Raw genomic sequence first — 20,058 nt, 5'->3', positions numbered from 1 at the left:
GAGGATCATGAAAGTGATGTAGTGAAAACTTCTACCTTTTTTATTAATAAAATGTGCTGGAAAATATCAGAGTACATGGTTCATGGTAAGGATAAGTATTTCATGAAATTTTCTTTCAGTGATATGTACTTATAACTGATGATGCGTATATATGTACTTATGGGTGTGAGTTTATGTCCTGGGTGTGTTTCTTACAGTGAGTGACACTACAGTTTGCAAGCCAGGTGCCTCATGGAATCTGCTCTATGTAAGCAGTGATGATCAAAAAGTAGACTAAATATAATTGATGCACTGAATCATAGTGCTGTTCTCCTTTGCTGAATGATCTTTGCTTTCTTCCAAGGGGTGTGATTTCTGACTAGCATGAATTTGTCAAAATAAAGAAGAGCAACTCAAGTGTTTGTTTGTAAAGGAAATTTTTTTTGTTGTTTTTTTGTTTTTTTGTTGTTTTTATTTTTAGCAGGTCAGTCAGATGAATTCCCTTGAAAGAGAGTTAGAAACAATTCATTTGGAAAATGAAGGCCTGAAAAAGAAACAAGTAAAACTGGATGAGCAGCTAATGGAGGTGAGTTTTTAAGCAAAGGGCCTCAGCTCTGAAGAATATTTTAATCCACGAATGTGCCGTTTGTTGAGAGAGAGCAGCGTAGCATGAATTCCTATTACAAGAAAAACTGGAAAAGTATGCTGCCAAGCTGAATTCTTTGGTCTGTCTTACCAAGTTTGATAGACATTTTTGCTCATTACAGTCACCGGAATTTACACTGCTTCACAGAGGAAGGAACAATGTGGGTAATCCTAAAATGCAAGGACCCATACCTCAACAAATTCAGGGGGCGGGGACTCTGATACTGGCCCAGAGCTCCCCACCACTGCTGTGATTGTAACGGTTTCCCGATACCTCCCGTGTCATACGTAGTGTTTTATAGATGGATTGCTAACAGCCTCTTGGGTTAGGAATTTGGGAATATCAGCATGTAGAAGTTTAATGTTCAGGTGCTGTCATGGTTTATTACAAATTTGTAATTCAGCACTGCCTCGGGAGAGGTACATCTGTTAAATATAAAAATGGAGTTGTAAAACTTGTCAGCTCGGACATTGAGTATCCAGTCTACCAGATTGCTTTCTGATTACTAAGTACAATTACAGGATGTAAGACAACATCCGTACAGATCCTCTATAGTAAGTAAAAACTTCACAGAGATATTTTGCTTTGGGTAGCTGAAAATATCACGTAGTGTACTACAAAATTTATCTCAGGTAGAGAGGCATGGGTAAAAAATGTCTTTGTGCTCTTAAAAACTACTACGAGTACAAATATCTTAAAAACAGATATTTTTTTTTGGATTTTAGGATTTTGGATTTTAGGATGAGAGAGATTTAAATATTTTCTTTTAAGAAATTGGACATGCCAAGGTAATTTTAAATGGATGATTTTTACGAAATCTGACGAAATATGGGCAAATACGTCACACTGACATTTAAATGACCACTGAGGTTTCTGCCAATCTTATGTTCTCTGATTTATCCACTAATAGGGAGATTAAACTATAAATAGCATATAATAAGTGTGTTCAAAAGCCCAAGCTACAGGCTATGTTTAGATACAGACATGCTTTCTGATGAAATAATTATATATTGTGAGGAGTAAGATAGCTGAAGCTAAGCCCCACCTCTCTAGTACCAAATTGATAAGTAACAGGGTATATACTTAGGCAGTGGCAGATCCTCTCCGAATGTTCTGCTAACAGGCCAATTCTTCTCCCACCTGCTCGAGCCGTCCTCAGAAACCCCCATCTCTTCCTAACCCCCCTTGATATGATTAGCCATCATAAGCAATTTCCCTTCATTATTTTTCAGAATTTTTAAGATCAAGGAATTTAAGGAAAGCTTTCTAATCTGATGTAGGCACTCCCTTGAGGGAAGGCATCTCTCCTCATCTTTCTATGCCAGTTTAAAAGTCGCTGATGTAATACAATACATATCCATGCTCCAGGGCATGCTCCCACATCACTAGACTAGGAAATAGAAGAATCTGAGTCACAATCTGGGGCTCTTTGAACTGCATGAGGCGGTGTTCTATAAACAGTTCATTTTGAACATTCAAAAAAGGGGTTCCAGTCCATATCAGCACTTCTCAAGTCCACTGGGTACCTCCGGTAGCCAACAGTTTTCAAACACTCAAACGAGAAAATTGCCATTTGGAGATGCAGAATATAAACTGTAAAACCAAGTATTTAACATCAGATCCACCCATGCTGGACCTGGAATCTTCTAAATAATTGTAGTGGGGTAGGTGGAGGAAAAGGTGGTAAGTTCCCAAACTCACATTGCAGTTGCAGGATCAGAGTCATAAGATATTTTAAAGTTTATACACGGAGAAATGTAAATGTTGGTGTTTTTGTAAGTTCTTTCTGACTTGAGCACACCTATTCAGGTATATAATATACCCAGTTTTAACTGTTCTCTTTTTGTAACTCATACTTTTCTTCCTCTCTTTATGACTCCTGTAATTTTCTTTTGTTTTTGTTTTGTCTGTGGCTAACCTGTACCTAGAACTCTGTGGTTGGAACTAGCAGAGAAGGGTGCAGTTCTCTGCCTGAGATAGTGTGTGAAGGTAGAACATTCTCTTTCAATCAATTTCATAGCATGGAGACCTCTCATTAGACTCCCTGTTCATGTAATCATTTCTACTGACTGTAACAGTTAATACATATTTAGGTAAGAGCCAGTATTCATTTTCAGTTTGCTTTAACCGTGGCATATGTCTGTTTACATTTAGGCCAGGATTTTCCTCAGTATGTAAAGATACATGTGAAGAAACTCATCCTGCTGATAGAAAATTATGGGATCGTAACTCTCCCTATTCTTTATTCCTGAAAATAAAATGGTGGGTTTTCTAAATCTGTAACTAGAAATATTTCAAAACGGGTAATCTCCCACCTCAGAACTTTAGCTTGAAGGAAATGGATAGTGGCTCTGAAGTTTCATGGTAAATGTTTAGTTATAGTCGTGTCTTAGAGGGCCTATTTCCCCTCTCAGAAGCCTTGAGGTGCTTCTTCTTGAGTTTGGTACTTGGTCGTCTTCATTGCATGCCTTCTGTTGAGTCCTCAGTCCGCTGAATGTATTGACAGATGTGGAGTGCCATGCTTCACTGGCCACATGCAGCGTGCATTCTCCTTCCTTTTCCTCTCCCCAACTTCGGCATGTGATACACACATCGTCTTACGGTCTTGAACAAGTATTTCTGTATCACCCTCTGTCCCCGAATGGCTTATCTTACAGTGCCATTTAAGAGTTGAACATTGACAGAATAGGTTAAAATAATTTTGGATAGGAGTTTCTTTGACTCAGTTGCTAACCTGGAAAATAGTCATTGAACATTTGCTTTTAGGAGTCTTTATGAATGGTAAGTAAAGTGGCAAAACCCTAAAGCTGAACCACTTTCTCCCCTTTGCTTACCCCAACTTGTGTCTTTATTTTTATTTTTTAATGCTTTTATTTTTGAGACAGAGAGAGAACATGAGCAGCGCAGAGAGGGAGACACGGAATCCAAAGCAGGCTCCAGGCTCTGAGCTGTCAGCACAGAGCCTGACGTGGGGCTCAAACTCATGGACTGTGAGATCATGACCTGAGCCGAAGTCGGATGCTTAACCGACTGAGCCACCCAGGTGCCCCGCTGTTTTCTTAAACAGGCATAATTAAAAGTTCTAGTGCCAGAAACAATGAAGTAGAATTCAGACACATGACTTATATCATGTAGCTCCATCATGAGTGAGGAAGTACATCTTTTAAGTCTAAAACTTTTAAGAAATCCTACTTCTTAACTATATTGTCTCCTAAGGAAAATGACCCTTCCCATTATTCACTTCTTACTCAAGTCACGTACTGTCCTGTGTTCAAGTGATCAGTGGTCTGAGAGGCCATTAATGAATTCATCAGCTTCGTTCCCTCTGCTTGACATTTGCAAGGGCAGCTCTGTGCTTGAAGGCACTGCGGCTGACCAGGGCTCCGCCTCTGTCCTCCAGATGCAGCACCTGAGGTCCACTGTGATGCTTAGCCCATCCCCTCCCACGTGGGATCTCCAGCTGCGCCAGCAGCAAGCCTGTCCGACGGTGCCCAGGGAGCAGTTTCTGCAGCTTCAACAGCAGCTGCTGCAGGCAGAAAGGATAAACCAGTGCCTGCAGGAGGAACTTGAAAACAGGACCTCCGAAACCAACACGCCGCAGGTACGAGGCTGTTTTCCCTCACAGTAAACTCAGATCACCTAATTTGACCAGTTTATTGGGAAGTTCTACCCATTCAGAGGTGGAGATTAAGAACTTATGTGTCTGTTGAAGAGTCCCACCTTACCTGTGTTTACAGGCCCACGGAACTGCAGTGTTGTTTGGGTTTGGTTTTTTGCAGTGATGCTTTTGAGCTCTCAGCTTCTAAGCTGGGTGCTGAAGTGTTCTGGGTCTCCTTTGCACATTCGTAATCCATGACGAAGGATCAGGATCACTTAGGCACAGTGTACAGCTGACCTAACAGTTTTTGACTTGACATTTGTCCGATGCCAGAAATATTACAGAATTCAAGTGCACCTCTAGGATACGCAGTACTAACACAGCCCCCTAGGTTTTCCTGTCCCTGAGGGGTACAACCTGCTGAATTCCATAGAATTCACAAGTGGGGACTTTGTGGAGTCAGTGACATAAAGGAAAAATGTCAACTATGTTTTTTAAAATGATCTAGTTTCAAAAACTCTTTCAGAAAATCAACATCTTTTTCCCCTTCCCTTTGAGTTAGAATCATCCTAGCTTCTTACAGACACAATCTGATACAAGCTGGGTTTTCAAATAGTTCTCTTAAGTGCTTCATTCATAGTCCAGCTTTGCTTGTCGATTTTGTTTATTCAGAACCAATAAAATTAAAATTACTCCTTCATTTGTATAATTTTAAATGAATCCTTTCTGGTTTGGATGCTCATCTTCTGTCTCTCAGTGGACATTTAATAAGGAATTTCCCCAACTCCTTTTCCCTAATTGTCTCAAAGTGGCTTTGCAAAGTCAAATTAGCACTACAATTACACAGTGGAGCAGTTCTGTCTTCCTCTTCTCGTAGTATATATCTATGGTTTGTCATTATATCCTCTGTCATCTGCCCTTTCAAACAAAAGGTTACAATTAGTTTTGTCTTTTGTGCTTTAAAAATCCACGTTTTTGGAAGCTTCCTCTATTCCACGTCAGTTTCCAAATATTAAAATTGTGTAGATGGGCTGTCGAAGATACTTCAGTAATTCATTACAGAATTGAGTTATAAAACCTTGACCTCAGTTTTTAACAGACATTGTATCCATTGCTTTCTCATTCACCCTGTTTTCAAAACATGTTCTTCCGACTCACCTGCCCATGTTTAAAAATAAAAAAATATCCTTTTACTCCAATTACTTCAGGATAAGATTAAAAAAAACCTTAGCACAGTTTTTGCCTAATTTTTTTCTAATGTTTATTTTTGAGAGAGAGAGAGTATGAGCAGGGGAGGTACAGAGACAGAGGGAGACATAGACTCTGAAGCAGGTTCCAGGCTCTGAGCTGTCAGCACAGAGCCTGACGTGGGGCTTGAACTCACAGATTGCAAGATCATGATCTGAGCCAAAGTCGGACTCCCAACCAACTGAGCCACCTAGGTGCTGCAAAGACTGTTGAGGTTTTTGTACTAAAAAAAAAAAAAAAAACTTTTTTCTCCAGCCAGATGGCAGAGTGGACTGCTTATTGTTGTCTCTAGAATACCACTGCAGGCTCTCCTGTTTCTGGCCCCTGAGCTGACACTAATTTTAAGATTACAGAACATTATTAGAATCTGCACGTCGCCTCTGTGTGTGATGTGGTTTCTTCTGCCTCTGTGTTGCTTTGCTTGCATTGTAGTGTTAATGTGTGTGCTTTTAAAGATCGTTTGCATTATAGATGTGTGAATTTAGACTCCTCCCCAAACATGATCCTGACATGGGGTGAAGTATACCACTTGCCTTCTTTCTCTAGGCCTTGCTACCGGAGCAGCGAGCAGTGCATGCAGATTCCTACAGAAGGATTGGGCACCTGTGAAAACTGGGCTGCTATTGATGACATTTCTTACCATGGCAGCTACTCAGATGCACACGCTACCCCCCCCCCCCACACACACACACAGAGACATAAGCTGGAAAACATTTTGGAATCAAGTGCTCTTTTAAATTATATTATTATTATTAAGCCTTTGCAGTATTAGGTCTCTTATTTATTAACGTAGAAATGACAGTTTGTGAATCAAATTCACAAATTTCAGCTTGTTACAAATCATTTTATTTATACCATTTAAAGAATGTGGACTTGAGATTCTTGAAAGGATGTATTCTATATATTTTCTCATTCCATATGCTGTAACTATTTTTAATAAGAGGTACTACTTTTATATATGGAATTGGAAGAAAATTTGGGTTATTTATACTGTTTTGTATAAGATGTATCATGCTTTTTTGACAGGAAAAAAAATTTTTGATGAAACAATAAAATAAATTTTAAATATATGACTGCCTTTGTTTTTCCTCTTTCCTCACTCTGGCCATGCTCCATGTTCTTCGAGTTATAGGTTTTGTTTTGTTTTTTAAAGCAAGTAGAAATCAGGCATCTTCCATTTACGTTTGACCTTTAAAAAGCCATTCTGTCTCTTAAAATACAGGTTTTTTTTTTTTTTAAAGCTAAATGTTCTCAAAGCTTCTTTCTTGAAATTTACTTCCTGCATTAGACTTTGACCTACTACAGTTGTCTTCAAACTAATCACATGGTTTAGTTGTTTATATCTCAATAAATGCTGTTGCTTTATCCAAACATTGGCTTCCAGTTCACGTTTGGTCATTCTCCATGCTTTTAAAAGGGGTTATACCATCAGCCATTAACACCTGAGTTTTGCTGAATGCTTGAAGAACCTTTAAAAACCTGAAATTCCTTACATGGACATTTTCGTGACCTGCGGGGAGGGCAGCTGGCTGCACTCACACTCTCTTCAAAACCCACATAACTCCTTAACCTATCACTGTTGTGTGAAGAGAAGAGAAGCCCTGGCTGTTTCTGCCCTCTCGTTTTATCTATGAGTTGTTTGTGGGGAGATTCTTAAGTTTTTTTTATGATAAACCCAGCCTCCAATCCAGATGTTTGCTTCACAATGGCAAGTCAAATTGGGAAACAGATGACAACAATAACTGGCAGGAAGAAGCCGGTTATTATAAAGAAAGGAACAGTAACACCCTCACAGTAATCAGCCATTTTACACAGGAAAAATGGACACGCAAATTGCAAGCTGACTGGAAATGCTAAGTGATCCTGAATAAACTCAGTTTTGTTTTGGTCTTGAGAGACCCACAGTATTGCCAAGGCCCAAGTCACAGATGGAAGGTTGATAACCTTATTTTTAATTTACCATTGAAAACTATTTTACTAGAAGAAGTGCACACAGGTGCTAAAATACGGGTTTTAAGAATTTTGCTTTATCTCAGGGGAAGATAGTAACACAGGTAAGATTTTTTTTTTTTAATCTTTGATTCTCTGATAGGATTACTTTTCTAATGTGCAACCCATGCAGTGTTCAGAGCCCCCATTTCATCAGAAATCCACCCCTCCCGTTACAAAGGCACATATTTACTGTCCTTTCTCTAGGCATCTTGTGGGAAAAATAAATTACTAGGGCTTTCTTTTCGGTATGGCATATTTTTCAAATGACAACACATTTTTTTCTTCCCTTCAGGGAAACCAGGAACAACTGGTAACTGTCATGGAAGAACGGATGATGGAAGTTGAACAGAAATTGAAACTGGTGAAAAGGCTTCTTCAGGATAAAGTGAATCAGCTCAAAGAACAAGTGAGCCTCCCGGGTCCTCTCCACCCACCCACCCCACATTCCACTTTTAACTCCAGTTTTACATTCCTTTATTGCCATTAACGTGTTAATTTTTGTTGTCAAATAAAGGCAAATTCTACTACAAACGTATAGCAGGACTTAGGATTCACTGTCCCCCATACCACTCCAAAAATATGAAATCTGTATTCTACATTATTTTTCCAGAGCTCTCCTAATGCCTGTTTGTCCACAATTTTAAAAATGTACATTTGCTAAGAGACTCATCTGGACCTATTGCATTCCTAATGAAGTTCCGTGGCTCAAATTTAACTTTTGTAGATTTTTTTTATTTGCCCAAGACAGTAAACATTCTATTTAAATAACTAGAAAATTTATGTTGGTAAAAAATGGGGAGATAATAAATGGAATTTTAGCTTTGCTGTTTGCGACGGCTATGACGACTTCTAAAAGTCTTCTGGCTATATCCAGACCCCAAAAGGCTGTGCTCTGAATTAGAATAGGGACCCTGACCTGCTGGTGGCAGGTGTGGCCTGGGTTTAGAAAGTGTTTGTGTAACCACTGAAGAGACATGCAAAAAAGGACCACTCTATAGTAAAGATTTATAGCTACTTTGGAAACTGAGATTAAGACCTGGGGAGGTGGGGGCAGAAATCGTCCCACCTGGTTTTCTAGACACATAAAACTTAAGAATAATAATACCAAGAGAAGGTCTTAATGGAGAATTAGACAGCAACTTTTCTTTTCCCAATATCTTAATCACAAAATGGAAAGAAAAGGAAGTCTTACACAATAAGCATTTATTCAACCCTGTGATCATTCACTTATTCAAAACATAGTTACTACATGCCAAGTCCTTTTCTCAGTGCTAGAGATAGGACAGTGAACAAAATCCTGCCAATGGGGAGCGTAGCTCACATACAAGGTATTAAGCATTTGGCAAGGTGGTAATTTTAAACAAAGAAAATCCGATCCACTCTATTTTCAGCAGAGGGGAACACAGGGAAGAATACTTGATCTAACTCCATGGTTTAAAGAAAGTTTCCTGAAGGCCTCTTCAAGTATTGACAGCTGAGTAAGATTTGAACAGGTGAAGAAGTGTGAGAAGGGCATTCTAGGCTACGGGAACATCATGCAGTTACAACATATGGTGTGTGGACATCTACAAATATTTTGGCATTAACAGGTCATAGTGTCCTGAGAGGAGTAGGAGAAGAAACGGGAGAAATAGGGAGGAGTGGGCAGTAGAGGGTCTTAGGATGAAGAGCCAGGAGTGTTTTGTAAACGGCAGGAAGGAAGGGAGAGAAGAAGGGATGAATGTTTCCTTAGAACAACTCAATAGAGTAGGTTAGTATGTTACACTTGCCCGTCATCTAGATTCCAGGCTTCAGGTGTTATCGTCTTTATCATTGCCCTTTGCAATGCTAATAAATTAGCCACTCTCCGTTGTTCTTTTTCCCCCTGAAACCTCTATACTTTTAGATGCCCTGGTTAAAACTGCCTGTAAAATGAGGTGTAATGAGGGAAGGGAGGGTTGGAATACATATAATAGGAACCAAAATAAAATTATCGCAAGGCCACTGGCAAGTTTTCCCATCCCTTGACTATATATTTTAACCATAAAAATTAAAGTCTATCTTCTGACAAGTTCTATGTAAAAGAGGAAGAGTTAAGGAAAAGGAGCTGCCCAGATCTTACCTCTGTATTATAATACATGAACCAAATTTTAAAATAATCAGTAGGTTATAGCTATGAATGGGAAGGAAACTCAAGCATCTGTTAAGAACAGAGTTAAAGTTCACACCCTAAACCTCAGAAGTTATGAAAGTATTTTGCTATTTTTAGAGAAAGAAAAAGCAGTAACACCTAATTTACTTCGGTGGGAAAAAAAAAAGCTTTCATTTTCTGAGCTTTCAAATATCAATCTGTTCTTTTACTAGTGGCTTCTACAAACTTTATGCAAAGAAACAGCTTGGAAAAAGTGGATGTGCTCTGTCTGTATCCCTGATGCCACGTCTGATGTTAAACCTGTATTGTTAAATAAAAGAATATAATATAAGTCATTTGCCTTTATGAACAACTGTCCTAATGTCAGACCTTAAACTTAAGACAGTTACAGAAATGGAGTCAAAATGTTTCTGGTTTCTGTTTCTAGCTGTGCAAGAATACTAAAGCAGATGCGATGGTGAAGGATTTGTATGTTGAAAATGCCCAGTTGTTGAGAGCTCTGGAAATGACTGAACAGCGACAAAAAACAGCAGAAAAGAAAAATTACCTCCTAGAAGAGAAGATTGCCAGCCTCAGTAATATAGTCAGGAATCTGGCACCAGCACCACTGACTTCTACACCTCCCTTGAGGTCATAGCCAAGCCAAAGGATACACTCATTTGTGCACTTTACTGAAATGGATGGAACATTTCAGTAGGTTCTCTCAACCTTTTTTTTTTTTTTTTTTAAACCTTTACTGGTTTAAAGTTCAGCTCAACCTAAAACTGCCAGCAACAGAACTGTACTCTCCATTCACTGTAATTAGTTTTTCTAAAGAGACTCTCATGGAAGCTGCAAATAGTCACATATTTCACTGTTTAAATTATTCCCCAGTTTTGAATTTTAAAGACATACCCTGATAGCCACCAAAAAGGTGGGTATGTGAACACAGCGCAAGAATCTTAAAACCCCCAGTTGTGAATAAGTTAAAAGACAAAACAATATTATGTACAAATGTTTGTGTAAATTCCAGGTATTTTAAGTTTTAGATCTGATGAGTTTGTTTTGATCTTTATTTGAAAACCAAATGTCTGTCTTCTTACACATTTAAATATGGAGAAGTCATTCTGTTTCCAATAATTTTGGCTCTTTAGTGAGAGACCCTGAGCTCAATAACCACGGAGGACAGAAGAGCCAGAGCCCATGTACTTGACCTTCTAACACCTATGGCAGTATTACCACTCCTGATGGATTATGGATACTAAAAACTGATTTACTCAACTGCACTGTTAACTAAGGTTAAAACTGTACTTGCTTTAAAAAACCCAACTTTCTTTAAGCATTTTTTTTTCCTTCTGACAAGTTTCATTTGGGGAGCTTATCTTCTAAGAAATGGATAAAGCCACATTCTTATAGCATTTGAGCTATAAGGAAAGCACTGAACACAAACCACTTTCAACAGTTACTCTTAGAAGAGAGTTAAGCAAACCATGTGGTTTTCTCTCTCTCTAAAGTCTTGGAGTTCATCAACTTACTTTTAGGGTTGCTTCAAGAACTCAGGGAACAATATTTTAAATGGTCTTCCTGAAACACTGTAGGGCCTCTTTAAGAATCTGAAATGCATAAGCCATGTGATCTTATTTGTCTTAGATTTAGAGCCATAGGATTTTTAGTTTTACATTTTTACTGAATTTACTCTTTTGGGAAAAACATTGATTTTAGCATTAAAAACCTAACTTGAAGTTATTATTTGTTTAACAGAGGAATAGGAAGTATGGAAATTTTAACCTAACACCTCAAATCTGATCATAAGAATTTCTTAACTCTGATAAGCACTGGCATGCATTCTGAGGTAAAGGAGTGCCAAATAGGATTTTCCATTCAGTCGCAAGACCAGAACTTTCTAGAACAGTCAACGTTTTAGAATAGGTAACTTTTATTTTCCCCAAGTAAAATCTTTGCTTCTAGCCCACTTCAGCTAGTCAGGCATTGGTGGAGGACTTACTATGTGTAAGACACTAACAAAGCTCATCTTAACTAGCTATTTGTTTTTGTAGGACAGCAATTAGATGAGAAAAATTCACTCTGATACATTCCTGGAAGGCCAAGCCCATCAATTTACAAGACAAATAACAGCAAAATCACATACTGCTTTATGGGCAGCAACAAAAGATGAAGCAAACCGCCTAAGAGGTCATATAGAGTTAACAAAAAAAATCTTTGGGCACCTGGGTGGCTCAGTGGGTTAAGCATCCAACTCTTGATCTTGACTCAGGTCATGATCTCACGGTTCATGGGATGGAGCCCCTCGTGGGGCTCTGCCCTGACAGCATGGGCCTGCTTGGGATCCTTCCCCTCTCTCTGCCCTTCCCCGACTTGTGCGCACAAGCACTCGCGCTCTAATAAACAAAATTTTTAACAAAATTTGCATCAAGCAACTTTAGATAGGTTTGTGGCCTAACCATCTATTAGTCCCACCTGACAACCTACAGCCAGCACCGGAGTCCTCACTACCAGAGCTCTGACAAGGCATGGCCATTTGTGGGACTGGAATTCACATTCATGAAACAGACCTTTTCATGTCTGGACAGCTCTTATCAGAAAGTCATGAATACCCCCCTGGAAAAATAACTAATTTTAATTCTTCCCTTTAGTTATCCTTCAAAACATTTGATGTCTGCTATCACGCCTTCCTTAATCTTTCTTCCCCAGTACAAACATTACTAGTAACCCCAACTACTTGTATGGCATAGGCTTTAACAGAGAATCTTTTTCACTTAAAACTGTGGATAGACCTAGGCTACTAAGGTCATAAATAAACTATGCATCTGTGGTATATTTATGTAATATGATTCAAGTTAAGGTTATTGCTATCAAAACTGAACAAGCAAATTACTCAAATTACTGGCTTTAGCATATGATCACATGTGTTGTATTTTTTACGTTATGAAAAGCATAGGTTAATTTCTCATCAATGTGTATTTACATGTATATAAAATGCTGTACAATGCATGTAAATAGGACTTTCTGGAAAGTTTTAGAAAACATTCAGAACCCCCTTTATCCAAAAATCAAAATGCTGCTCAAATGAAAGTTGACTCAGTCAATATCTAGGTGCTTATTCAGTTCTTGCTTTACTGCACTTATAAAATTACAAGACCAACATGAGAAATAGTTACCTTAAATTTACACATTTGTGCAGTTTATTTTTGTAGACTAGAGTGGGAATTTAGCTGGCAATTTATAATAGCACGTTATTTTATAGGCATTTAGCCACTTGTTTATTAAAAGCACTGGTTAAACTTTCTTTGTATTTCTGAACAGTTATTTATGTTAGTTTCAGAAGATGGGATCTTCATTTCAAGGAAAGAAAATCAGGTTTGCCTTTGTGATATGTTAACTGAGACGAAAATGTGTGTAACAAAGCCTACGTTGTTCTATTTTTGCTTTCTTATGCTTTTTAGAGCCTGAACTCTTAAGCTCAAGTTGTGAGGGGAGAAAAGTAGAGAGGGAGGGGTAGAACTGATCACAGTATTTTATTTTTCTAAAACTCTTTTAAAACCCAGATTTTAAAAACTATTTTAAATGTGAATCCTTCCCAGGAGCTTCAAATGCATTGCTTATGTATTTAATCTCAAGCATATTTTACATAAATAGATCACAAAATCATGAGTTTTTAGGGTATCAAAGGAGGTCTTACAGGTCTAGTGTTTCAATAATGTACAAATACCCAGGTCAGGTATTGTTATGATGAACTTTTTTTTTTCCTGGAAGAATGAATAAAAAGTCTACTTTATGGTCAACTTTGACATGTAGGAATGATTTTTTGTGGGTTTTTTTCTTGAGTGAAGAAAAAAAAAAAGAAATGTGTTGTTTTTGTCAGCATCTTAAAAGGTATTCCCAGTCCAGGCACGACTAAGTGCTTTGTAAGAGTATTGAGCAAGTCTTGTTTTGAATGGATTACCTATAATGACTCAGTGGAATGAGAGACAATTTCGGCCAAAAGCCAAGTCAAAACCTAATAACCAAAGTATTCCATATTTAAAACTTATTCTATCATGTTAGGGCCTATTTGAACATCTCATAGACTAAAACAGAAAACACTGCATGGCATATGGATAGCTGTTTAATAATAAAAGTTAGCTCTTTATTTCTCAGCTTTTTTGAATGATTTAACATTATGAGAAGACACTTTCACACCATGATTTAAGGGAACACTGGTTTTGTGGAGGAAAAAAAAAACGAGTTCATCAAAAGCCATCCACAGGATAACTTTTTGAAATAAAATTGTGTATGTGTTGATATCAACTTTGTATATTTCATCTTAGCCATTCTATCTTAGGAAGGTTTTAATGTGAGCTTAAGATGTAAATAAATAATTTTGCAAACATGGCTGTTTTGTATACATCCTGAACTTTTAAACAGTGTCCATGTGTTTACCATTGGTCCTTAGAGTAAAAGCATCGAAAATACTGCACTAAACACATTCTACAAATGCAGAGTCTCAGTACCCACTCCAGACCTAACACCATATTCTTCATATTCTGCATTTTAAGAAGATCTGAGCGTTGGGACTCCATTTCTGTCATAGAATTGAGGACTTCTGGACCAGCCAGGTTGGGGTCTCTGTACCCTGTAGTATGGTTCATAATTACTTCTAGAATCCTGACTTAACCTCAGGCGAGGCCCTACTTGAGATTGTGGGTGCTTCCCAAGTGCCTTGGTTTCACTTTTCCATCTTTATGGGTGACTCAAACTTTCTTAGTTGAGCTGCTCGTGACTGGTTAGATATATTGCAAGTATAGTCCTAAAAGTTAACCTGAACGAACATTGAGGCACTAGCTGAATACTGAAACGTAGAAGCAAAATGGTGGCCAAACCAGACCCATCTCACAAGCCTTGTTTTATTTACTTTTCAAGCTTTTACTTATTTGACAGAGCAAGAGCATGCAGGGGAGAAGACAGAGAAAGGGAGGGAGAATCACAAGCACGCTCCATTACCAGTGCAGAGCCCAATGTGGGGCTTGATCTCACAATAGTGAGATCACAACCTGAGCTGAAATCAAAAGCTGGATGCTTAACCAGCTGAGTCACCCAGGTGCCCCTCAAAGCTTTCATATCAGCTACATACTGCCTTTATGAGGCAAGAGCTATTATTCTTTACAGATGAGTAAATTGAAACTTGTGACTTACTCAAGGTCACACAGCCAGCTAAATAGGGCACTCAGGACTTAAGGCCCAGATTTGTCTATATTAATATGTTGCAGCAACACTTGTATCAATTTCTACTTCCATCAAAAGCATACTATAAAGAAAAATCTAAATCATTCCTGGTTTACTGTATGATCTGATGGGGGTAGAGTATTTATACACACAAAAAAGTTAGGAAAAATGTATCCATGTAGAAGATGGTTACACTTTGTTGATAGATACAATACTATGGGCACTAGGATAAGGAAGGTTAACATCTTCAGGTATTTAATTTTTTTTAATGTTTATTTTTGAGAGAAAGCACGAGCCAAGCAGGGGCAGAGAGAGGGGGACACAGCATCTGAAGCAGGCTCCAGGCTCTGAGTGGCCAGCACAGAGCCTGACGTGGGGCTCAAACTCACAGGCTATAAGAACATGACCTTAGCCGAAGTCAGACACTTAACGGACTGAGCCACCCGGGCGCCCCAACATCTTCAGGTATTTTAATGTAGACTGGGGAAGGTTCTTCGCCTATTCTATTAAAGGTAATTGTGTATGTGCTTCATTGAGATTAGTGTAACCTGTTTGCAGTCTCGTTCATCTTGCATTCAAAAAGTCATGTTTTCTGATATTTACTTGGTGTCCAATAAAATGGTTAGATTTTAGTCAAAGGATCAGAATTTTAACCTAAATTATATAAATTATTATCTGTTGATTAAAAAGTTAAATTTAAATTAGATAAAATATGACATAAGTCACAAAAGTGGTTTTTATTTAGTGTTTGGTTTTTGCCTCATTTATAAATCCGGGAAAATAACTAATTTAAACAAGTGAACATCTTTAAAAAAAAAAAAAATTAAAACTCCACAAAGGCAAACCATAAAACTGAAACAGTGAAATGCCAACTAAAGACTATTGCGGGGGTGGTGCCTGGGTGGCCCAGTTAAGCATCTCACCAGCGCAGGTCATGATCTCAAGGTTCGTGGGTTCGAGCCCCAGGTCGGGCTCTGTGCTGACAGCTCAGAGCCTGGAGCCTGCTTCTGATTCTATGTCTCTCTCTCTGCCCCTCCCCCACTCATGCCTCTCTTGGTCTCTCGAAAATGAATTAACGTTAAAAAAAAAAAAAAAGTAGGCAACTGGGGTGCCTGGCTGACTCAAACCCCACATTGGGTGTAGAGCTTACTTAAGGAAAAAAGAAAAAGAGGCAACCACGTAAAATAAAGCTGGATACCCTCATGTTAAAAGTATTTAATTCTAAATGCATGAGATATACTTTACTAGTGAAGGCAAAGGAAAAATCTGAACAGTCCTTATAGCCCAGATGAGCATTTACCAAACATTTTTCTTTCCTGTTTGGAATTTTATCTGTTTTCAAGATCTCAAGCAGGCACCAACCCAGTCCCAGGCACTAAGATGTTATCCAGCATTGCAATGCTATGGACAATAGGGATTATTCTAGAAAAATGTCAATGTTAAAAAAGCAGAAAAAGAAGAAAGAAAGAAAGAAAGAAAGAAAGAGGAGAAAAGCCTGCAGAAATGTTCTACATTAAAGGAGACCAAACACACATGACAACTAAATGCAATACCTACTCCTAGGTTATAATTTTATAATGGAGAAACCAAGGGAAAAAAATGGGATTATGGATGGTGTAGTGTAGTATTTTATCAATGTTAAAAATTTAATGACATTGATAATGTGTTTATGTAAGACTATTGTAAGGAAATATACAATGAAGTTTTTTAGGGATAAAGAACCATAATGTATGCAACTTATTCACAAGTGATTCAGAAACAAAATTACATACATGCACACGTGCACATGCACATACACAATAAAGTAATGAAGACAAATGTTTTTTAAAAAATGGGGAAAGGTTATGCAAGTATTTGTAATACTCTTGCAACCTTCTTTAAGTTTGCAATTATTTCCAAATAAAATGTTTCCGTGTATAACATACACTAAATGTGAGGACACCTGGGTGGCTTAGTAGGTTAAGTGTCTGACTTGGGCTCAGGTCACGATCTTGTGGTCCATGAGTTCAAGCCACGCATCAGGCTCCGTGCTGACAGGTCAAAGCCTAGAACCTGCTTCAGACTCTGTGTCACCGTCTCTCTCTCTCTCTGTCCCTCCCCTGCTCGCACTGTGTCTCTATCTCTGAAAAATAAATAAACATTGAAAAAATGTTTAACAAAAAGAAATCTAAATGTGAAAGTAGGCCTTTAAAGTTAACCTCATAGCAACTCTGAACAGTAGATGGTATTCCAATGGTAGAGAAGAGGAAACTGACTAGAAGCCATTTATGGCAGGTAGAAAACACACTTTATCCGTGTCTACAAATGCTTGTACTCTCCTGCTACCCTAGGAAGAATGTGACTCAAGGAACAAACTTGTTGCAGCTAGTTTAATTTAAAGGGGATTTACTATAAGGAATCAAATTTGTTTAATGGAACCCAAGGGCAGAAAATATAGACACACTTCACTAAAGACCTTTGGTATTCTCCCCTACCACCCCGCCCCCATCTCTATCCCTATCCATCTCTCATCACATGGTCTCTCTTTGCTTTTCTCCCTGCACCAGTGTGGTTGGGGGGGGGGGGGGAGTGGGTGGGGAGGCAGCAGCAGTGTTTTCCTGCTTTCCATCACGTCCTTATTCAAATTCCAAGTAGAATCCAATCATTACTTCCAAGTCACAATTTCAAATTCTTTAAAAATCTGATTAGGTCATGGAAAGAACCTTGCCTGGTCAACTATGGATAGCAAGAGTCAGGGTCTTGGGGTACGGTACAAGCTGCAGAGGCTACTGCGTGAGACAGAATACTCTCCTGTATCAGGGGTTACAGCAGACAGTAAAGGAAAATTAGGCTAAAGATATGCAGACAGTAGATAAAAACAGCTTTAAAAGGTAGAATTTCAGGGGCACCTGGCTGGCTTACCCAAGGAGAGAGAGGGAAAGAGAGAGAACCCAAGCAGGCTCCTCACGGTCAGGGCAGAACCCCACGTGGGGCTCGAACCCACAAACCATGAGATCATGACCTGAGCCTAGAGGAAGAGTTGGATGCTTCATCAACTGAGCCTACCCACGCACCCAGATAAGTACCATTTTATTTTTTCAACTTTTTTTTTTTTTAATTTTATTTCTGGGACAGAGAGAGACAGAGCATGAACAGGGGAGGGGCAGAAAGAGAGGGAGACACAGAATCAGAAACAGGCTCCAGGCTCCGAGCCATCAGCCCAGAACCTGATGCGGGGCTCGAACTCACGGACCGCGAGATCGTGACCTGGCTGAAGTCGGACGCTTAACCGACTGCGCCACCCAGGCGCCCCGATAAGTACCATTTTAAATGCCACCTGGTGACAAATGTAATTGCTCACTATTCCTATTATTCCTACCTTTTGTCCTTGTTCCCTGCCCCCACTCCTTTGTCCCAATTCCTACATTTTCTCCAGATATCACATATAGCTCCATCAGAGTGTCCACCCAAGTCACAGTGGGTGTAAGAAATACCACCTACCATAACCTACTTAAACAGGACAATCCTGTAACAACTTATTTAAAATATTGACCAGGAAGGCAAAAGTTAAAAGTCTTTTCAAAAATATAAAAACCAATGAGTCTGGGTGGCTCAATCAGTTCATCTGAAGCTTGATTTCAGCTCATGTCACGATCTCACAGTTTTGAGATCAAGCCTAACATCATTTAGCCCCGCATTTGGCTCTGTGCTGACAGGGCAGAGCCTGCTTGAGATTCTCCTTCTCCCTCTCTTTCTGTCCATCCCCCACAGTCTTTCTCTCAAAATAACAGGAAGAAAATTTACATCATTCTCCTGTATAACAGATGTCACATTATCTTCCTTACATACACACATACACATATGTACATATATACACACACACACATTATACATATATATATATATATATATGAAGAAGGCTTAAATTTTGTATTAAGACCATGCATAAAAGAAATTCTGTTGAAGTTTTTCAAAATATTTTCCCTTAGTCTCAAGGACTGGTGTAGGAGCCCCTCCTATGTGCTCATAAGCACCTTCCGCATTCCCAGGTAAAATAGGTAACACTCTGTGTAATTGCCTACTGCCTTGTCTCATCTCCATTTGACTAAGACCTTTTAAGATAAGAACTAGTGCCTTATCTACCATGGTATTCCCAGTTCCCAAGTCAATGCCTGAAAAAAAAAATTGGTGCTCAATTAATATTCATTATATGGGTGGACAAGTGTATAGATTTCTCAGATTGTCATCCTGTAATGGCACTGCACTCACAGGAGACAAAGTATCCCTACTGTTGTATGTATAGGATTTATGGTGCTCTTCTCAGTCTTCTCTTTATTGTTTATTACAGGACCAAAATTTGGAGCACCTGGGTGGCTCAGTCAGTTAAGCATCCAACTTCAGCTCAGGTCATGATCGCATAGTTATTCAGTTTGAGCCCCAGGTCAGGCTCTGTGCTGACCACTCAGAGCCTGGAGCCTGCTTCAGATTCTGTCTCTCCCTCTGTCTCTCTGCCCCTCTCCTGGTTGTGATCTCTCTCTCTCTCTCTCTCTCTCTCAAAATTAAACAAACATTAAAAAAAATTTAAGTACCATAATTTAAAAAAATAGTAAGAAGTTGTAGAAAAATTTCCAGGTAATTTAAGAAAAACTCATCTTCCAGCATGATAAAAATCAAGTGCTATATTCCAGCAGTTGAAAGAATACATTTCCTGTCCAGGCCCATAAATCACAATCTATTAATTCTGACAAAAAGTAATACAAACTCATGACACTGACATTAGTGGTTTCTAAGACAGTGTAACAAGTTAAATACCATTCTTTCTTTAAAAAAAGAAAAAGAAAAAAAAAGGAAAGAAAAAAAGGGCAAATTTCTAGTGAATTTTTTTGGATAGAGATGCTGGGCTTAAATTATCACATGTAATGTTACAATTGTTTAATCTTTGCTATTCAACAAATTGCAACATTCTAACTTTTCTGGTAAAAGCAAAAATGCACAAGTTGGTTTCTGCTCTGAGTGCATGCAATGGGGTCAGCCTCTGCCTCAAGGTTTGTGCCTGGATGGGATTTAAAAGTCTTCCTACAATAAACTGTCACCACCTGTTTGAACCTAGCAATCTCATGATACAAGACAGTCTCTTCCCATCCACTCTTTTTTTATTTCTATTCTTCTGCTCATTAGACACGTACTTTAAAATGAAGTTATGCAAGAACCAAGGCCACTTCAGAACAATTCCTTAAAATTTCCTACCAAAATGAAAAATAATTTTGCAACTTCTTAAATTCA

General features: G+C 38.6%; 1 protein-coding gene and 1 long non-coding RNA gene across 11 annotated transcripts in view; one reads left to right on the top strand and one right to left on the bottom strand.

The window, feature by feature from the left end:
- Positions 1-11,277, top strand: part of NIN (ninein) — a 92,113-nt gene extending 80,836 nt beyond the window's left edge. For 3 of the 10 annotated variants that reach the window (XM_040477092.1, XM_040477095.1, XM_040477093.1), the window contains 4 exons: positions 461-565; positions 4,026-4,226; positions 7,756-7,869; positions 10,022-11,277. In XM_040477092.1, the coding sequence (XP_040333026.1) occupies positions 461-565; positions 4,026-4,226; positions 7,756-7,869; positions 10,022-10,231 (630 nt within the window). In that variant the 3' untranslated portion in view covers positions 10,232-11,277. Of the gene's footprint in view, positions 1-460; positions 566-2,553; positions 2,615-4,025; positions 4,227-6,017; positions 6,542-7,755; positions 9,926-10,021 lie in introns of those variants that run through there. The other 7 variants (XM_040477094.1, XM_040477096.1, XM_040477102.1 and 4 more) reach the window with 6 other exon arrangements.
- LOC121031750 (uncharacterized) overlaps positions 1-20,058 on the bottom strand; it is a 116,932-nt gene that overhangs the window by 71,388 nt on the left and 25,486 nt on the right. The gene's annotated exons all lie outside the window — the stretch shown is intronic.

This window comes from Herpailurus yagouaroundi, unplaced genomic scaffold (genome assembly GCF_014898765.1).
Source record: "Herpailurus yagouaroundi ecotype Mexico unplaced genomic scaffold, PumYag 141, whole genome shotgun sequence".
NCBI classification, from domain to species: Eukaryota; Metazoa; Chordata; class Mammalia; order Carnivora; family Felidae; genus Herpailurus; species Herpailurus yagouaroundi.
The sequence above is the reverse complement of the archived record's forward strand: the minus strand, read 5'-3'. Positions and strand labels throughout refer to the sequence as shown.